Below are 20,194 nucleotides of genomic sequence, written 5' to 3' on the forward strand. Positions count from 1 at the left end.
GTTCAAAAAATTAATGAACTTGTGCGGAAATACAGACGTCTGAGCATTCGGATGATCGCAGACATAACGAACATTAACAAAGAGACAGTAAGACAAATTTTGCATGACAATTTAAACATGACAAAAATTTGTGCAAAAAATGTCCCGAAAAACCTCTCTCAGGAACAAAAAGACATTCGAAAGATCATTTGCTGTAATATCATGGAACGACTCAAAGCAGAACCAGACTTGCTAATTCGTGTCAGCATATTTTTCAGTATGACCCCGAGACTAAGCGTCAATCCATGCACTGGAAGACTCCCACATCGCCAAGAATGAAAAAAGCACGAATGAGCAAGTCGAAAGTGAAGGCAATGCTCATCGTTTTTTCTCGATATCAGGGGTATTATCATGACTGAATAGGTTCCTCAAGGTCAAACGGTGAATCAGACCTACTACAAAGAAGTCCTAATCAAGCTGAGGGAAGGAATAAAGATGAGACCGGATTTGTGGAAGAACGATGCATGGATCCTCCACCAAGACGATGCGCCCGCCCATAATGCCCTTTCTGTGAAGCAGTTTTTAGCAGCCAAGCGCATTCCTGTGCTCGACCATCCTCCGTATTCCCCAGACCTGGCTCCCTGTGACTTATCTATTCCTAAAAGTGAAAATTGCATTGAAGGGAACACATTTTCAGTCTGTGGAAGAGGTGAGACGAAAAACGGCAGAGCTGTTGAACAGGGTGACATCTGATGACATACAGCATTGCTTTGAACAATGGAAGGAACGTATGAAGCGGTGTATAGATAGGGGAGGGTAGTAATTGAAGGGGATAACAGTCAATTGTAACTTTCTTTGCAAAACATCACATTTATGACACCAGTCTTGTTATTTAATAGCCACACCTCATATGTTAGAAAGTTTTGGGAGTCTGGACTCGGTGGGCCTCCCGTAGGTGCCCTCTGAACTTTTACACAGGTACATGGCCGACTATCCTTTGTCAACTGACATTTTAGGGAGCAGGCTAACAGAAGGAGCCCTATTACGTACATCACAGAAGCATACTGTTGATATATGTACATTTTTATTTATTATCTTAATTTTGGAAATGTGGTCGTTCGTTCTTCTAAATTTTTTGGGGCCCGATAGTGAGGCCCTAAGCTATAGCCTGTTCAGCATATATATATATATATATATATATATATATATATATATATATATATATATATATATATATATATATATATATATATGGCACTGGTTTTAGTTATAGTAGTAAAAAAAATATAACATATCTCTATTAGTGGTAAGCATAAAAACAGTTTTTTCGGTTTTAAGATTTTTTCAAACAAATTTGGAAACTAGTTCGGTTTTCTATCAAAAATCTCTTTTGGAGAAAACTAATGTCTTTTTTTCGAATTTTCTACAAACCAGTTTTCGGTTTTTGTACAAAAAAAAAAAAAACTGTTCTAGCCATTCCCAGTCTTTATAATCAACTTATTATACTTTTATAAATTAATCTAACCTGAAAAAATGATACTACAGTACAGTAATGGTCTATATGCGAAATTGCATTATTGCAGCTCAGAAACAACGCCTAATGTACTTGTTTCAACATCCAGCTTCAAGTTACACACACATACATCTCTAGATTCGTTCGCACACTTAACACAGGGAGAGGAAGAGTAGGTTTCTATTCGCTTCGCCCGCCCCACGGCTGGGTATTGATCTTCCAACGCTTTCACAATCAATGACAAATTCGCCAACTTCAGTCTATTAAATATACAAAACAGATGAAAGAGACTAGAGAAAGAAAGAGAGAGAGATGTTTTGATAAGATTTCGAATGCGGTTTGAATTTTCATGTCATATAGACAACTCTGACAACATCCATGAATCACAAGGGTCGAATCATGGATGTCACGAAACGCAACTGGAACAAGAAAACCCCACTTTAAACAGAGTCAAATATTCAAATGCTTCTGTTCCTATTTGCTGTACAACGCTGTTTCAGAATAATTCATGAAACCTGAAATTTGTTTTAGTTTCTTTCCTGCCACCGTGACTCACTGTGTGCATTTTTATTACTTAAATGCTACACACCTCCATTTGGGCAGTAATATCCAATCCAGGCTTCAAGTATTTAACAGAATTGTCGGGCAGATGATAACAGCATTAAAACTAATTATACTTCTCAAAACGCATTATTCTGTGAATTATGTTTTATAATCGTGCTTCTAAAAATATTGAAACAATTAAGTTCTCCACAATACACGCATTTCAGTTCATAGTTCCAATTAGTAGCACAGTTAATTGCTTCGCTTAACACTAATGGTTTATGCGTTAATTCTATGCACTATTTGAACCCTGTATATCGTATTCCAAACGCCATTGTTCATCTGCTTTATCCGTACTTGTAGTATGAGGAGTATTCAGAAAGTAAGTTTCCCTAAGGCGGTAAACACAAAGACGATAATGACCTTGAAACATATTGCCACAGACACAGGTGACACTACTTTTAACAGATACACCATAGGATTTCAGACATTTTCATATCGTGAGATCAACTTTTGTATTTCGATGTTGTTAACAGTCAAACTTCTGAGAGAGACCAATGCAGTAGTTCTTTCAGAAATGTTCACGGGGGGGCACATTTAGTATTCTGGGGGGCATTGCTGATACTATTCTGTTTATTGTAAACGTATTATTTTGGTCTACTCCGGGGGGCACTGCCCCCCCCAAAAAAAACAGTTCTGGAAGAAACACTGGACCAGTGTATGTGAGCCGTGTGCAATCGTTCATCACTATCAAAATGCTTGAGCCGTGTGCAATCGTTCATCACTATCAAAATGCTTACCTAACAGGATTGTCTTCAGGTGTAAGAAGACATGAAAATCGGTCGAAGTAAGATCCAGGTTATACAGTAGGTGAACAAACACTTCACTGCAACAACTGTAATAGATTGGTTGTCATGTCTCAAGCCCGGATCTATTCCACCCAGAAATTGTAGAAATATACTATTTCCGGTTCGAATACTGGTTCCGACAGGGCGAAAACTGTAATAGGAAGCGACAAACTGTTTTTGGTAGGTTTCAAGATTCTTGAAAATAGACTTAATCTGAGTTCTTATTCTACTGCTGAAATCAGAAGTACTAAACCCTAGTACAATTTTCGGTTTCAATACTGATTCTTATATACGAGGCGCGTTCGGAAAGTAACCTCCGATTGGTCACCGTGCGTGAAGTAGAGGGGGCAGCACCGCCATTTTGACGCAAGCGTGCGCGGAAGATCAATCTGCATTCAGCCGTAGTAGAGTGAAGGTTATCTGATTACTCGTTTCAATTTCGTAGCCTCTCAAAATGTGTGCTACAATAAAAAACCCCGCCGAGTGCGAGCTGTTATACGTTTTCTAACGGCAAAATCATATTCGGCAGCAACTATTCATCGGGAACTTTGTGCCGTGTATGGACCAGTGTGATGAGTGAAGGAGTTGTTCGTGAGTGGGTTCGTTTATTTAAAAGTGGACGAACAAACATTCATGACGAAGAGAAAAGTGACAAGCCATCAGTAGTCACTGATAAACTCGTTCAGAAAATTGATGAAAAAGTTAGCGAAAAATCGACGTTTCAAACCTCCGAGCTTTCCGTTGGACTTCCATAAATTTCCAGGATCTCAGCGCTTTGGTGATGATGAGGAGCTGAAAGATGTAGTTACAGGCTGGCTAAAGGCACAGGCAGGAGATTTCTATGCCGATGGAATTTCTAAGCTAGTGCAGAGATCATAAGCGCTTGAATGTTTATAGAACCTATGTTGAAAAATACAGCAAAGACGTAGTTTTCAGATGTATCTAGTAAATTCTTATTTAATTTGGTGTTTCTTTTTTTAACCAATCGGAGGCTACTTTACGAATGGCCTTCATATATACAAAGGGCACTCAATACGTTTTGCACAATGGGCAGGCTTTTTGTCGATCTTCTTTGGTCTATTCCCGCATTTCTTTGATGCTTTCGGCAATTTGTTGCAAAATAGCAACCAATGCATCCCCTTCTTGATCTCCCACCATTTTCCATTGCGAAGTAATTGAGAAATGGCGTCTGCTTTCGTGTACTGGAACCACTAGGACCACTAGATACTGCACTAGCACTGGAGGGGGTAGCTATTGAACATGGAGTGCACTGTAAGTTTTCTTGACCACTGGAGTGGAGAGTGCTGAAGATACTCCGACAGTGGAACACACTGCACACTGGTGTCGCGCGAGTTCAACAGTCCAAAAAAGGAAGTAGTAGTAGTGAATTGTTGAGAATAAGAGTCGACAGGAGCAGGTACTTACAGTTCCGCATTTTCCGAGACAAGAACAGATGGTTCCACAAAAGCTGAATCACTGGACACACTGTCCCACATATAAAAAGGTGTATACAGTCACGTTTGTGCCCCGGGGGGACGCACTGACGCTGATGCTGCGATGTATTGGCAATAATAACACGACTGGTGGAGAGATTGCGGGGCTCACCGCTGTAACTGACTGCAACGTGGAAAGCAGCACTCGCACTACAACCATATATTTTTTTAAGTATGTAGGTATGTCCTTTTTGTTGAAGTTCGTACAACAAATTTTCTTTCGGTATTTACTGATACACCCACAATGGAGAAGGAAGTAGACACTCGCCAACGGTCGGTTACTGAATTCCTGTACCCTCTGGAAATTAATTGGCTAATCCTCTCTAATGAGCACCTTGATGAGATGACAATATTGTATGTTTGCCAATGGTGTAGCATGTCTTGGTATCCTCACATCAGTAATTCGGAATTTAGAGGGAATTCGTACTCCTGAACACTGAATCTTGAAACTCTGAAAAGCAGGCCTATCGTTGATTTCAACCCATGTACGAAACATGTTATCAAACCTTATCCAGTCTTTCTCGTCGTTAAATTATTATAAATATTAGCTGCAGAATCCTAATATTTGTATCTAAACATTGATTTGCATATATAATGAAGCAAAAGAAGGAAATTTTCAATCAAAATATGTGAAAGCAAACTTCTTGGATAGTCTTCCTATAAAAGACAGCAAATGAGCTCTAATGCCAATCAAGGGAGCCCAAATGTTTTAAGGGAGCCAGTGAATACATAGGCCAAGCGAATAATGTACCGTAATGTTTCCCGAATGACTTGTTTCCAGAAGGTCCAATTTTCCTTTTTCTCCTAGAATCCCTATGGAAGAAGTTAAGAGAAAACTTCACATCCACCTATCGAATTGTGGAAGATCTCTGTGAGAACATACAATCAGTAATTGGGAATATAACTCCAGAACAATGTTCCCATACATTATTAGCAATTATGGGACGCATAGAATATGTAATTATCCATGATGAACAGCATGTAGAATATGTCATTGTGTGATAACCATAAATAAACTAAAGGTATTAGTTTCGGTTGCTTCCCCCCCTCTACCTGCAGGGCCGGATCCCGGATTCTCTGAGGGGGGGTGCACCAATAACTACCAGTACATTTGAATTAAATTTGAGTTTTTTAAAATGCCTTTAGACATCTGTGATGTGAATGAGGAATTCCTTTGGGAATGCTAAGCGTCTGCTCTCAATCAATTCTTTTCCTTCAACCTTCAGAAAATTGACAAAGTATTAAGTTTGCAAAACTCACTGATAGCTTTTCACTTTGGTAATGTATATTTACAATGAAGAGGGGGTGCACGTGCACCTTCGCAGGCCCCCCCTAAATCCGGCCCTGCCTACCTGTATATTCGTAGAAGCTAAAATAAGTTTTTCTCTTCCAGTAACTGACAGTTGCAGCCCTGTCCAGAATGATTTTCCTTCAACAATAAGTTCCAAGAGGGAAGATCGAGGTCAGCAGTTTTCTTAACTTATGTAGTCAATATAAAAAGTCTCCGCAGTTTTTTTGGTATAGGGGAAGGTCGTCTGGTATCGGACACCTTAGCTTTTTTTAGTTTGTCAGGCTGAAAAATAGCTATATCAAATTACTTAATGCACAAAATGATACCTTGGTATCTTACACACAACATGTTAAAGGTGATTTGACAGGTAAAAACTAATAATATATATTTTTGTAAAAAATCGAAGGTAACACAAATTAGCGTTCTTAAAAAGTGGAGGGTGGTATCGGACAAACATAAAACTGTAGAGAATTAGTCTCTTGAGGTAATTTAATAACGGAACAAATTGCAAATATTAGCTGTTTACTTACAGGAGTTCTTACACAGAAAATACAGTTTTATTACGCTGTGAAATACAGCGTAAAATAAAAGTAAAATAGATCTTAAAATTCTTAGTCTCATCAAGAGTTTCTATTTTTTATTCTGACTCAAATCACAATAATAAAACAGTCTACCTTCATAATTTGCACATTGTTCATGGACCAAATCTTTACATATATTGCGCTGTATCTAATCATAAAAAACTCCCCGCAGATTATAATGTTTAGTTTTTCAGCAAGTTTGTAAACTAGTTTTAAAACTTCTGGTATTCTTAGTGGCATTAGACTATTTAACTATACAAAGCCTTTACATGATTGTATAATACTTCTTCTTGGTCATATTCTACTAAATGTGCCTTTGTTATCCGAGCAGCGAGGCTTAGCTGTTGTCTCCTTCCCTTCCGACAGCTTTTCGACACAATCTCGTAATGTGCTCTAAGGAACACCATATCTAGCATTGGTCGCACGTGCTTCTTTGGAAATAACTTTGTCCATGGCCAATCTCATATTTTCTTCATCCAAATTGCCACGTATTTTCCCCATGGTTTCTTGAAAAAGCCAGAAACCATTAAAAAACGTCAAGTTTACTTACCAGTGTTTTGTCCGATACCACCCGATTCCCTTTTGTCCGATACCAGCCGAAAGACTTGTAACTTATGAATGGCTATCTACCACCTTGTAACAACGTGAATGCAACTATACGCCTAAATTATAATATATATACACCCTAATAAATGCTGTGATAGCAACAATATATAAATACATTTACTTTGTGACAAGTTGCAGCCACACAAATCTATCTCCATGCACCTGATCACTCGCAAAAATACAAAAACCTTGAAGCACGAGATACACCGTTCATCAGACAAATCCACAATGGCATGGGTTTGGCTAATTCATTCCGATCAACTCACTGTATGCTTGACAGGTGCCGCCTTAAGCAGGAAATAACGAAAACTGCTTTTGTCCGATACCACCCGCTGTCCGATACCAGACGACTTTCCCCTATTTTTGAAAAAAATATTTCTTTATTAAAAATCAATTTTAATGAAGCACATTTTGACCATTATTATCAATAACCTTTTGCCATTTTTCGGGTAACTTCGTAATTTCATAGGTGTACAACTTCTGTGGCTTATCGTCGAAAAACTTGGCCAAGTGATTTTCAGCGCGCTTCGGTCGGCCAATTTTTTTTTTACCATCAAGACAGTTCTGCACAGACCGAAACAAATGGGAAACGGTGCAAGATCCGGACTATACAGTGGATGCATCAAAACTCCCCAACTAAGTTCTGTCAATTTCTTCCGAGTCAAAGATATATGGGGCCGCGCATTGTTGTAATGGAACACAACTCCCTTTCTGTTGGCCAATTCTGGTCGCTTTTTCTGTATTGCTTCGTTCAAACGGTCGAGTTGTGCACAGTACAGGACCGAAGTCATGGTTTCGTCAGGTTGCAGTAGTTCATAATGGACAATTTCCTTCCAATCCTACCAAACACTCAACATACCCTTGTTTGCCGACAATCCAGAGTTGTGTTCCATCATGACAATGCACGGCCACACACAAATTTGATGACTCGGAACAAACTAACGGAACTTGATTGGGAAGTTCTGATGCATCCACCGTATAGCTCGGACCTTGGACCGTCTGACTACCATTTGTTTCGGTCTCTGGAAAACTGTCTTGATGGTAAAAATTGGCCGAACGAAATGTCGCTGAAAATCACTTGGCAAGTTCTTCGACGATAAACCACAGAAGTTGTGCACCGATGGAATTATGAAGATACAGGAAAAATGGCAGAAGGTCATAGATAATAATGGTTAATATGTACTTGATTAAAATTGATTTTGAATAAAAAAAAACTTTTGTTATAAAGTGTACCCCCTCCCAAAAGAAAAAGCTGAGACTTTTTATATGACCCTTTATAAAGACTGTAATATACTTTCAAGATCATACCCAGCAACCTATTCGGAAGTTACTGAAGAAAAAATATTGAAAGAAAATGACTTTTAAACGTAACTGTACATTATGTATTAAACAAGGAAAGGCGCGGCTGCATAAAAGATTCTATCTCTTTAACAGAAAATCAAACTTTGGGAAATACAATCTCGACGATCAATGACTGATGTGAACACAGCGGAAGACGCACGCACAATCTGCTACGCTGAAAATTGACTTCACAAATAACACAACCCGTCGCTTTCCGCAGGCGCTTCCCACAAAAAAAGAAGTAATGAAAAACCTCATCCGTTTTATTACCTCATCACTAGGTTTATATTCACTTTCTATCCAAATTGAAAAACAAGAAAAAGTTATAATTTAGTATCTAACTCATGTGTGAATGACTAAATACGTAATCAGAAACGAACGAGTATACATGAAATTGGAAACTCAATTAACCTCGCTTTACTTTCTGTACATGCACGAATGATTCATATACAAAAAAATCAATGCTTGCAAGCATAGTTCCTCATTTGTACTGCCTACACAATTTATTCACAGCGTCTACTTCCGGATTGATTTTCAATTAAAGAGAAAACGGATAGCAGAACAGCCTGCCGAATATTAAATTATAATAACATATTTTATAAAGGCATAAATATAATTATAGGGTACGGAAAATGATATGAATTTGAAACAGTAGCTACTGTCCTAGTTTAAAAACAATGGTAAAGAAAGTCAGAATGGTTCTACAATACAGTTGCGTATAAAGCACCTTCGTTTCCGAAGTACTATCGGTTCAAATTGTAATTTTATCTTATACTAGAAGAATACTCGTTCCTCGCATTTCGTTTTGTACATAAAATAATAATGGGAGCTGAATTTGGATTTAAACGGCATCGGAAGTGTCACTGTTCATCTTGGCGACCCTGAAAATTATGCAATCGACACTAATATCGATCATCTCTATCATTTTTATATATCTTATCTCTCTCTGTATCTCTCCCTCCATAAGTTGCAGGGCTGAATTTGGATTTAATCGGGATCGGAAGTGTCACTGTTCATCTCAAAGATCTCGGAAATGGTAATAAAAAAACATCCTAGTCCCGAACCTCACTTATGTTGAAAATTTGATCGAGATCGGTCGGGTGGTTCAATAATTATAGTCACAATCGATCACTTTCAATTTTATATATTAGATTATATACAGGGTACGCTTGGTACTTCAACACCTATGGGGACAGCAAGGTGTTGAACTACCGGAAATGTTGAACTAGTGGATATATTGTAAAATACGTGTAAAGTGTAAATATGATTGAGTGTAAATATGTAATAAAACGGCATTACTGAATGTACTGTACTTAAAAACGCATTTACTGGTAAAAATTTAAGTTAAATTTAAAATCACATTTTTTAATCAAAATTATATAGGGGTCTACATGTACAGTATGTACTACACTTTTAAACAATTGCTGTAGCTTCATCTTGAATACTGTACTGTATACAGGCTACAGTACACGCGTACTTTTATCATACCTTAATTATCTTGAATGAAAAAATAATTTATTTTTAATTGTTCTTTCCTCCCTTCCCCCTTTAAAAATCTTCCACATTAGTTTCTTTCAACTTACGCAAAGTGACCAGTCACCAAAGATAAATCTGCTGGCCATTTTTGCCAAATGTTGAACTACCGAACATAGTGGCTGCAAAACGAACTGTAGAGCGGGCCCTGCGGGCCAGGGAAACTCAAAAAGATTGAACTATTGCGCTTGTTGAAGTATCGAATGTTGAACTACCGAGCGCACCCTGTATATCGGAACTAAATGATTTGAATACTACTAGAGTCTGACAGTGCTGTATTCTATATCGTAAAATTAAAATAAATAAATAAATAAAAATAAAATAAAAATATCAATTGATACTTGCAATGCTTTGTTGTAAAAGTGAGTATTCTTCCATACAGTAGCTGCCGTTCAAGGTTTGTAAGAAAACGTTATATGATTGGTTAATAGCGAATCCATTTTACTAGATTCAGGAGTTCAGTGAATGTGAAGGAATTGTATCGTAATTTGCAGATCCTTTTATTTCAAATACTATTAGGCTGTTTATGACATTATTAACCAGCAACTGAATGTTTGTAGAGAGAGAGAATCGTTTATGCAGCCGCGCCTTTCCTTGTTTAACCCTTTCACAGAGGAAGTCGACTTTTATCGACAGAACCAAATTTCCTTAACATGCGAATGTCGACTATAGTCGACGTGTTAAAATTTGTTTGTCCGTATCTTGGCTTTGTCGAGAGTAGTCGCCAAAGTTGTACCGTTCATTTTTGTTTGTGTTCTATTGTTTTCGATAAACAATAGAAATCTCACAGTAAACCTTTGGCGACTACAATCGACAAAACCAAGAAACAGACAAATTGTAACACGTCGACTATAATCGACATTCGCAGGTTAGGGAAATTTTTTTCCGTCGCCTTCCACAGTGAAAGGGTTAATATATAATGTACAGCCAGTTCAAAAGTTGTTTTCCTTTCTATTTTTTTCTTCAGTAACTTCCGAATTGGATGCTGGGTATGATCTTGAAAATATATTAGTCTTTATAAAAGGTCATATAAAAAGTTTCCGCGGTTTTATGGTACATTTTTGAACAAAAAAAAATTGTTTTATTTAAAATCAGTTTTAATTAAGTAAATATGAACTATTATTATCTATGACCTTTTGCCATTTTTCGGTTAACTTCATAATTCCATCGGTGTACAACTTCCGTGGTTTATCGTCGAAAAACTTGGCCAAGTGATTTTCAGCAGCGTTTCGGTCGGCCATTTTTTTTAACCATCAAGAGAGTTTTGCAAAGACCGAACAAATGGTAGTCAGACGATGCAAGGTCCAGGCTATACGATGGATGCATCAAAACCTCCCAACCAATTTCCGTGAAGTTGTTTCCAGTCAAAGATGTGTGGCCGCGCATTGTCATGATGGAACACAACTCTGGATTGTCTGTCAAACAAGGTTATGTTGAGTGTTTGGTGGGATTGGAAGGGAACTGTCCATTATGAGCTGCTGCAACAAACAAAACCATCAATTCGGTCCTGTACTGTACACAACTCGACCGTTTGAACGAAACAATCCAGAAAAAGCGACAGAATTGGCCAACAGAAAGAGTTCCATTTTGACAATGCGCGGCCACACACATCTTTGACTCGGAAGAAATTGACGGAACTTGGTTGGGAAGTTTTGATGCATCCACCGTATAGCCCGAACCTTGCACTGTCTGACTACCATGTGTTTTGGTCTCTGCAAAATTTTCTTGATGGTAAAAAAAGAAAGAAAGAAAGAAAAAATGGCCGATCGAAGCGCCGCTGAAAATCACTTGGCCAAGTTTCCTATCCATATCTCATTTGGATGCTGTCTATTGATTGTAAAGCTCAATGATAATAAAATATTCTATTCTATACTATGTTTCATAAAATGTTTCCTCTTTTGCTTTCATTTATTGTTTACACTTCACTAACAAAATCTTTCAATACTTTCAGTAGGTAGGATAAGTGTTCAATACTATTATTTCCGCACCAAAGCTACAAAATTTCATTACCTACACACTTCAAAGTGGAATCTGAACCAGTACTCTGGTTTGTATCCGGGGCAAATACCCCTGTTGAAGATTAATTCCGGAACCACTAGTGTCAACTACTTGCCCACGAAGATTTAACATCTAAATGCAGTAAACTTAGTGACTTTCCTATATTTATTTTCCAGAATACTAAGTAAATTCTGAAGCCCACACATAATGAACATTCAATTTATGTATATTAACAAATTCCTGCTTTAATACTGTATTGTAACTTATCTTGTAGGATGACAGTTGCTTTTAGAATGATACATAACCATATAAAGCTGGGATAAAATAGCAGCAATTTAATCTTTCAAGTTAATTGCTTACACTTGGTCAGCACAGATGCTTACGGAATGTATTTTTAATTCTCTTAATTACAGAGGCAAGTTTCAACATAAATTATTAAGTACCAATTCGCATGCAATCCTACCTTACATGCTTAAATTATGAAGAACTGTTTTCTTCTTTCCCTTTACACAGAATGAATCACAAGTTGAATTATTCCCTATGGACTACGGATATTTAAATTCTACGATTTTGTAAAAATATAGGGAGTACTACTGTGTACGAGCAATGGAATTAATTGACGTCGAACATACCATACTATGCTCCGAAGTGAAGTCGTCTTCGATGAGTCATTACAGTTCACGCATTTCTATACACATACACACACCCACATATATAAGGTCATAGGTTAAAATCTTTCAGTTTAACGTTGCACGTTTATGCCCGTTAGGCTAAGGGAGACAGATGATTAAGGCAAATGAATGATGGAAAAATTGGTGGAATGAGAATGCGGGAGGAAACGGGAGTATTCGAGAAAATCAACGAACACAATGTTGTCAACCACAAGTTTACTTGACCGGGGATAAAACCAGGGACCCCACGCACCAGAGGTAAGAGCTCTACCACTGAGCCACCCTGCCCTTCAGGAGGTCATAAATTAAGAAGAAATAATTCTATCAGCATGAGAGGAACAAAACAGGTTAAGGGCTCTTGAAAGCAGTTCTAACGTCAATATGTGATGAAAGAAAAATAGAAATGAAACAAATAGCTGAATGGGAGAATTTTTATTTTATATCTATCTATCTATCATCTATATCTATCTATCTTTAGGAAAACCTGTAACTGGCAGAGAAACGTTGAGACAATATATACACGAGAAATGGAATGACCTGTATTAAAAATTTGACGAGGTTTCCTTTCCTTGAGATAAGTTTTTCTTCAGCTTGCTAATATCTTAACTTTAGGTAGAAAAGAAAATGTTAATCCTTTCGAAACTAATGATACCCTCAAGAACAAATACGTCTTATTTGCATTAATTTTTAAATTTTCCTTTACAGTGTGTTTCAAATAAAATTGCGAATAATAGCAGAAAGCTAATATTGAATTATCTTAATTTGTTGCTAGTACATGGTGACCTTGTCGATTTGATGCATGATCCTTGTCAGCATAAGAAAATGATAATATAGTAGTTTCACTGACTTTCAGCCCTTGATTTTCGCTTATATAAATAAAACTATTCGATTTGATGTAATGAAACCTGGTGCAGACATACTTTAGTGTATGACAAGCATGGTGACGTCAGAGCAAGTGTTGGAAGTGGTTGCTATTAGTATCAATGCGTGCCTACACATACCTCTCCATCTTACAGAAGGTGTAACCTGGAGAGGCGTGTGCATACATGCATTGATGCTAACCGTCAAGAGTCTCTGTCTTACAGCTCCCGCCAAACACCGTTCTTACAGTCAAGGTGGTACTGACCAGACGGGAAATTTCCCAGTGGGCCCTGGACGGTGAATTTTTAGTGGGCCCTCCGTCTCGTATCTGAAGTAGTGGTATATGTATAAAAAGGTACATGTCACGCACAACTGGCACACGGGAGTAACGGAACGGAGGACGATTACACGTCAAATATAGGCAATACAGTCAGATATTCAAAGACTAACGTTGACAGCCATGTTGTTGCGAAAACGGCCTTGCTCAATTTTCGTAATTCAACCCTTGAAAGGCTCCTGGTTCTCCACTCTACTTTATAATTTTGCTTATACTGGAATATTCAACTAAACTGAAATCTCAAATGATGCAATAACTCGAAACTAAATAATTTACATTTTACAGCAGCGTTGTTTTCCATATATAGTGAAGTACAGGACCGGATTAAGACCATTGGAGGCCCTGGAGAAAGAAAATACAAGGGGCCCCATCAAAAAGTTTTATAATCTGCTCTCTGTCAACATGTTAAAAAGGGTCCATGAATTATATAGGAATGACTCATGTCATGTTATTAAAGAGTTTATGGTGAAAATGTTTTTAGTAATTTTTAAAATTTTTGGGCCCCCTTGGTCACGGAATTCTGGAGCAAAAAATGAAATTAAAGAGAAAAATATTTATGGTTTTAGAGGAAAAATCACAGGAGCAAACACTATGCTGCAGATAACTTTTTAAACGATTTTAAAAGAAGTGTTAAAGGCATCACAACGGGCCTTGTGGAGATGTCACTCCTTTCCGTTCCACCAAAAATCCTTAAAGGAAATAAATAACATTCATGCATTCATATCTTACTTAGAATGATCTACTTACGTATGGGTAGGACTACCTAATGACTGTGTGGTTCAGTGTGAAATAAGTTCTTTGTGGGTGCATGATTTTGGTTTATGCGAAATAAGCACAATATATATTTGCTTTGAGTTGTGCGTACTGCCAGTATCAGAATTTTCTGGATCCTTTTTAATACCTGTGGTAAATGGGCCTCTCCTACTGTAACAGGAAGAGTCTAAGATGATGAGTTAAAACACTGCAACAAGATAAGGAACGATTTTCAGTCGTTCAATAATTCTGTGACATTTAAAAGTTTCCAGATTATATAAAGTAGATTAGATCATAGATGTGTACAAACAGCTGCTATAAAGTAAACAGAAATAAACATATTTTAAAAAATAACTAAAAAATATAAATTTGATGTCTCTGATGATATAGAAGTTTGTTTTTGGCAATGAATTATTTTAATATTTTGATACTCTGTAGACAGCAGTTTAATGGAGATATCTTTTGCAGTGTTTGTGTTTACAGCAATTAGATCTCGCTTATGTGAAAGCTGTGTGGGGGAAACATATAGTATACAAGGATTCATACTAGATGCATAAATTCAGATTGGAAATGAAACGAAATCTAAGTTTTACGTCCCACGATTATGCCGGTTAGGCTAAAGGAGACGGTGATGAGAGAGATGAGTGAAATGATGGAATGAAGAAAATGGGAGGAAACGGGAGAACCCCGAGAAAACCCACGAGCACGGTGTTTATCCACCACAAAGTCCACACGGCGAGCTGGGATCGAACCAGGGACTCCAAGCACCGGAGGTGAACGCTCTACCAGAGCTACCGCGCCCCCTACTTTCAGATTGGGTTGCTTCTGGGGATGATAAAAGAACATCAGAATCCATTCGTTCTATCATCTTTACACTCAGGAATCTACTGTTGATACAAGACACTGGAAAAGTGTTGCATTTGTATAAATCATAAATTACTTCTGATGCTTCATGTGTGTGTTTATATGCACCACAGGCGCCTATGAGGGGTTCATGGCAGAGGTACTTTTTTTTTTTTTTTTTTTAAGGGGGAGAGTGAAGTAATGGAGTTTCTGCAAATGATTGGAGAGTTGCACGAGAAGAATGAGGAATTGGACACTACGTCAAACAAGTCAGTGTCAGGGGAGAAATTACTGCCTAAAAAGTTTTAAATCTGAATTTTAAGACTTTTCAGCATAATTGATCCGAATGACACTTCCAGACTCCCTTTTAGTTGTCGGGTGAGGGAGGTAGTAGACCCAACGTACATGTGAGTGGGCCCGAAGAAAGTACCTTCCTGGTAGGCCCCTGGGTTGCAGTACGGCCCTGCTAACAGTTCTTTGATAGTCTGTGGCTTGTTGAGACAGACCTTTTCTTTCAACACGCTCAACAAACAGATATCCCGCGAGGTGAAACCACGTAATATGAGTGGTTCAAGTTCCTTGAAATTTACACTCTTCATAGGACACAAGGACATAATTTTTTGCATGCTGGTGTTGGGAATGTGGCGCGTGGTACTATCCTGCAGAACCTAGCCATTACGGAGTTTCTCGTCATATAACTGATTTATAAACCCGTAAGAGATTTTCCACATCCATTTCTATCCTACTGTTGTGATGAAAATAATAATAATAATAATAATAATAATAAATAAATAAATAGGATCAATTAACGCGATGCTTTGATCAAGCGCACAATAGTCCACTTTTTAATTTTATTTATTTATTTTTTTCATCATCATAAAAATATGTTTTGTACACGGTTTGAAGATTCTCAATAGTCCAAAACCGGGAAACAATGTGTAGTCCAGGATCCCTGGATATCCATTTACAAACTACTGAAACTATTAATAGAATTTACTTTTCACTTCGTAAGGGGGTTGCAATTGTACAGCAGTAAGTTTATATGCGATCTTCAATGGCGTCACAATGCTTTTCATACAACAAATCAGTATGTAACTAATTCGTTACATTATGCCCAATAGTTTGATTTTCATGAGCGAAAAGCAACTGAGAGCGAGTAAAGCATACTGTATGTTTCCCGGATGGCATGTAAATGTATGACTTGGGAGGTGCGAGGAAAGAAGACTAAATGTGTGTCAAGTCAAAACCATACTTACGCAACAGAAAAAATTTAATAAAAAATTAAAATGTACCGGTGGTAAATTGTCAGTCTGATGAAGCCAAAGTGAATAGTTGGCGAAACTGTTACACTTTTTTTTTTTTTTTTAATACATTAAACGTATTGTTTTGCTTAGCGAGTAGTTTACATCAGATAAAAAGGACCAGCCTGTATGTATTACATGGAACACAGTTTCATGAAAACTAAGAATACAGCTCTGAAACTATTTTTTTCTGTTACCCTTCCTCATTTCATTGTTACATATTAGAATTTCACGAATCGAGAAGGTTTAGACTGCAATAATGGTGAACATAATATGCCACTATCTCGTTAAAAAATTCTATCATCGGACTAATGTCGAAAAAAATTCTAAAGTGAAAACAATCAATTTTGTGCTTTTATATCAAACTACTTTTTTACATTATACTGAATACATAACAATTCGAACCATTTCAGAGTAATATCAACCCTCTTTGATTTGACAGTCTAAACCGCCTCACAACACTTTTTTGTATGTAAATTATCTTACAGGGTTATTCAAAAAGAAAGAACATATTTCAAACATTTATTTCTTCCAAACTACAAAAGATAGAAACATAATTCGAACGTTACTTGATTAAGAAAAGTTTACAATTTATTGTTAGTAATTATGGGTGCATTCAATATGAGCACCGTGTGTTACACGACAAATGTCAAAACGGTGCTAATGCAAAATTCGTACCTTTTGTTGTGATCGTCAGGATGCAATGCTTGCAATAACTGCAGTTTGTATAGCTTCATATGCAGACGATGTTTTAGAACTCGCCATACCGTTAGTTGAGAAATGTTAAGTTCTTTGCTTGCTCGTGATGTGGATTTCTTAGGGCTCCTTTCGTAAAGTGTACGAATACGCTCGACATTCTCGTTCGATGTGTGTGGACGTCCCGTGCTTTTCCCTTTGCAGATGCAACCATCTTCTACGAATTTTCGATGCCACTCGTAAATTTGCTTATGATGCGGCGGTTGTTTATTAAATTGACGGCGAAATGCTCGCTGAACTGCAACAATGGACTCAAGTTTTGCCAATTGTAGCACACAAAAAGACTTCTCCTGTGGTAACGCCGCCATTTCACTACAGACAAACATCAACAAACAACAGCGCCAATGCGGCCGTGATTGGAACTTCTATCCGGGCTGTTTAAATTGCAAACTTTTCTTAATCAAGTAACGTTCGAATCATGTTTCTATCTTTTGTAGTTTGGAAGAAATAAATGTTTGAAATGTGTTCTTTCTTTTTGAATAACCTTGTACTTTATATTTTTAAACACCAGTATGTGGATAATTCTCATTTTGGAAGGGTAAAAATTCCTACAAAAGACAAGTCGAAAATAATGACGATTTGAGATCAGATCAGATGACAGAACTATTCTGAAGACTACCTCCCAAATGACTCGGTATAGACTATAAATATACTCTTTTTTTTTTTTTTTTTTTTTTTTGTCTGAACTTAAGAAGCCATCAACACAAAATGATGCAGTATACTACAATGCAACTCCCATCGTTGTCAGGTAAAAACCAATAAATGAGATTTACTGAGGGGACACCGTAGCCTAATGGTTAAAATATTGGACTCACGCCGCATAGTCGCGGGTTCGATTCCCGGCCGGTGCTTCCCAATTTTCGGCGTCCACCCACCGTCGTGACGCAAACTGGGGAGTCACATGAAAACAAGACGTGACGGTCACTAGGTCTCGAAAGCTCCTGATGCTTCTGTTACGGACAGAGCGTCGCAGCGCTGACCACATACTCGCTACTAAACTGGACGTAGTTCTGCCGGTCGTTAACAGATGGCGCTGGAGCAGGTCTAGGCCCACAAAATGGGCTGTTACGCCAAGTATTTCTTTAATGAGGTTTAATGAACTGATGGAATTGTAATTTTTAAGATTCATAAAACTAACGCTGATAACTTTGGTTTACTCTTATTCTATGCTACGAGTTTGAACTTTCCTTGAGCTCAGAAATATTACACTCTGCATAAATAAATTTTATACTATAGGGACAAGTGAAACTATTTCTTTTTCATTTCAGATGTCGAGTAGCAGGGGCGGATCCAGGACCGACTTCTGTGGGGGCGGTGGGTTGTCATACTGCTACTTTTAAGGGCTCCAAACTTTGGGATGGGTTTTATATATATATATAAGAAAAATTCCTCTTCTAAGGGGGGGGGGCGATCGCCCCCGTGGATCCGCCCCTGTCCAGTAGTGTACAAAATTGAAGACCAGAAATTGATACACGTTACTAGTTGAATAAAAATATACAATACAATGAATTATAAGCAATGCAAAGAAAGAAAACAAGATACGAATGGTGAAGCAAAAATAAAAATACACCCTCCCATCATTCAGGATTTTGTATTTAACAACTGGTAGCCTACCTGGTGTACTGCGCGTTCGCTGGAGTCTCAAAATAATATAGGAAATAACTAAGTAGCAACAGCTACTGCATACTACTGAATAATTAGTTTAGACCTTAATAATATGAAAGGAAAATGTACTCACCGATGCAGTAACTCCTCCAGCAATAGCCAGGTTTCGTTTGTGCTTGTTCGTATGTTCGTAACGGGCATATAACTTCCGGCCTATCCACACTGGAATGCCTGTAACAGACGAAACAGGATATTATATATGTATCCTAATGAAGAAAGAAAACCATCATAATTGTCAAATTTCTTGTTGAAATTTACTCAGATATAAATTCTCTATCCTACAAAAAAGAAAAACTAGAATTTGTAACGTTAATGTAGTTAACGTATTAACGCGAGCTCCTAAAATAAAATTCCTAGCGTTATTGACAACTTTTATAACAAAATGTTGTGTGATAGAATTTATTTGTTCAGAGAAAATAAAATCAATCAAGGTCCAATAGCGGGAGTATGCAGATCTGATAGCTTCAGCTGTTGGAAGTGTGTGCTAGCTGGCTAACCTTGTCACCTGATTAAGACGTGGATGATGCTGCCATCTACGAACTTTCGTGGATGTGTGGCATGCCACCGCCTTCAATTGTGATGAGAAATTAAGGAACGACTACATCTATTTTTCTATTTGCAGTCAAAAACCCATAGAGAGCATGTTATTCGAAGAGTTTACCTTTAAAAATTGTTTTTTGTTGAATTGGAAACTATCATAAGAGTGAAATTGCAGATAAATGCAAGTTAATATTAATTGTAAACAAAACAAGTGTAAAAATAAGTTATGGAAAATTTGTTTCAATTCTGTTTGACCAGTTACGCATATGAATAAATGGGACTCTTCTTTTTCTTTGCTGGCATTTTGGTATGTATACGTTTTTCATTATTTGCATGGATAATTGGAGTGTCTAAATTTGGGCAACATTGGTATTTCTTTGAAAACATGCTCTAGAGACTTTAAAATTGCTCGAAAACATTATTTCGCGGATAGTCAAAATTTAGCACAAATTGAGGGAGATTTAGGATTTAGATTTCTGGGCTTTCGGCATTCAAGGCCATTTAGCCCTTCACGTTTTGAGGGACACTATCCGGGGAAAGGGAAGGAAGAAACGATTATGAAAGGAAGGAAGCGGCCTGGGACCTGCAAGTTAGGTACCATCTCGGCATTTGCCTGGTGTGAATGAGGAAAACGCAGGGAAACCTCATTCAGGGTGGCTGGCCTGAAAAGCGTTCGACACTTCTTCGACCGAGTGCCCCGAACCCGGGTTAGCTGAAAATGAAACTTCAGTGATTTGTGTT

At 37.6% G+C, this 20,194-nt stretch overlaps 1 protein-coding gene across 7 annotated transcripts in view; it reads right to left on the reverse strand.

Moving 5' to 3' along the window:
- The window catches only part of LOC145684212 (E3 ubiquitin-protein ligase RNF19A-like), a 278,535-nt gene that overhangs the window by 73,006 nt on the left and 185,335 nt on the right, over window positions 1-20,194 (reverse strand). For all 7 annotated transcript variants that reach the window (XM_081756280.1, XM_081756286.1, XM_081756283.1 and 4 more), the window contains one exon: window positions 18,987-19,084. In XM_081756280.1, coding sequence (XP_081612406.1) covers window positions 18,987-19,084 — 98 coding nt within the window. The remainder of the gene's footprint in view (window positions 1-18,986; window positions 19,085-20,194) is intronic.

Source organism: Thermobia domestica, chromosome 4 (assembly GCF_964235325.1).
Source record: "Thermobia domestica chromosome 4, izTheDome1.hap1.1, whole genome shotgun sequence".
Taxonomy (NCBI): domain Eukaryota; kingdom Metazoa; phylum Arthropoda; class Insecta; order Zygentoma; family Lepismatidae; genus Thermobia; species Thermobia domestica.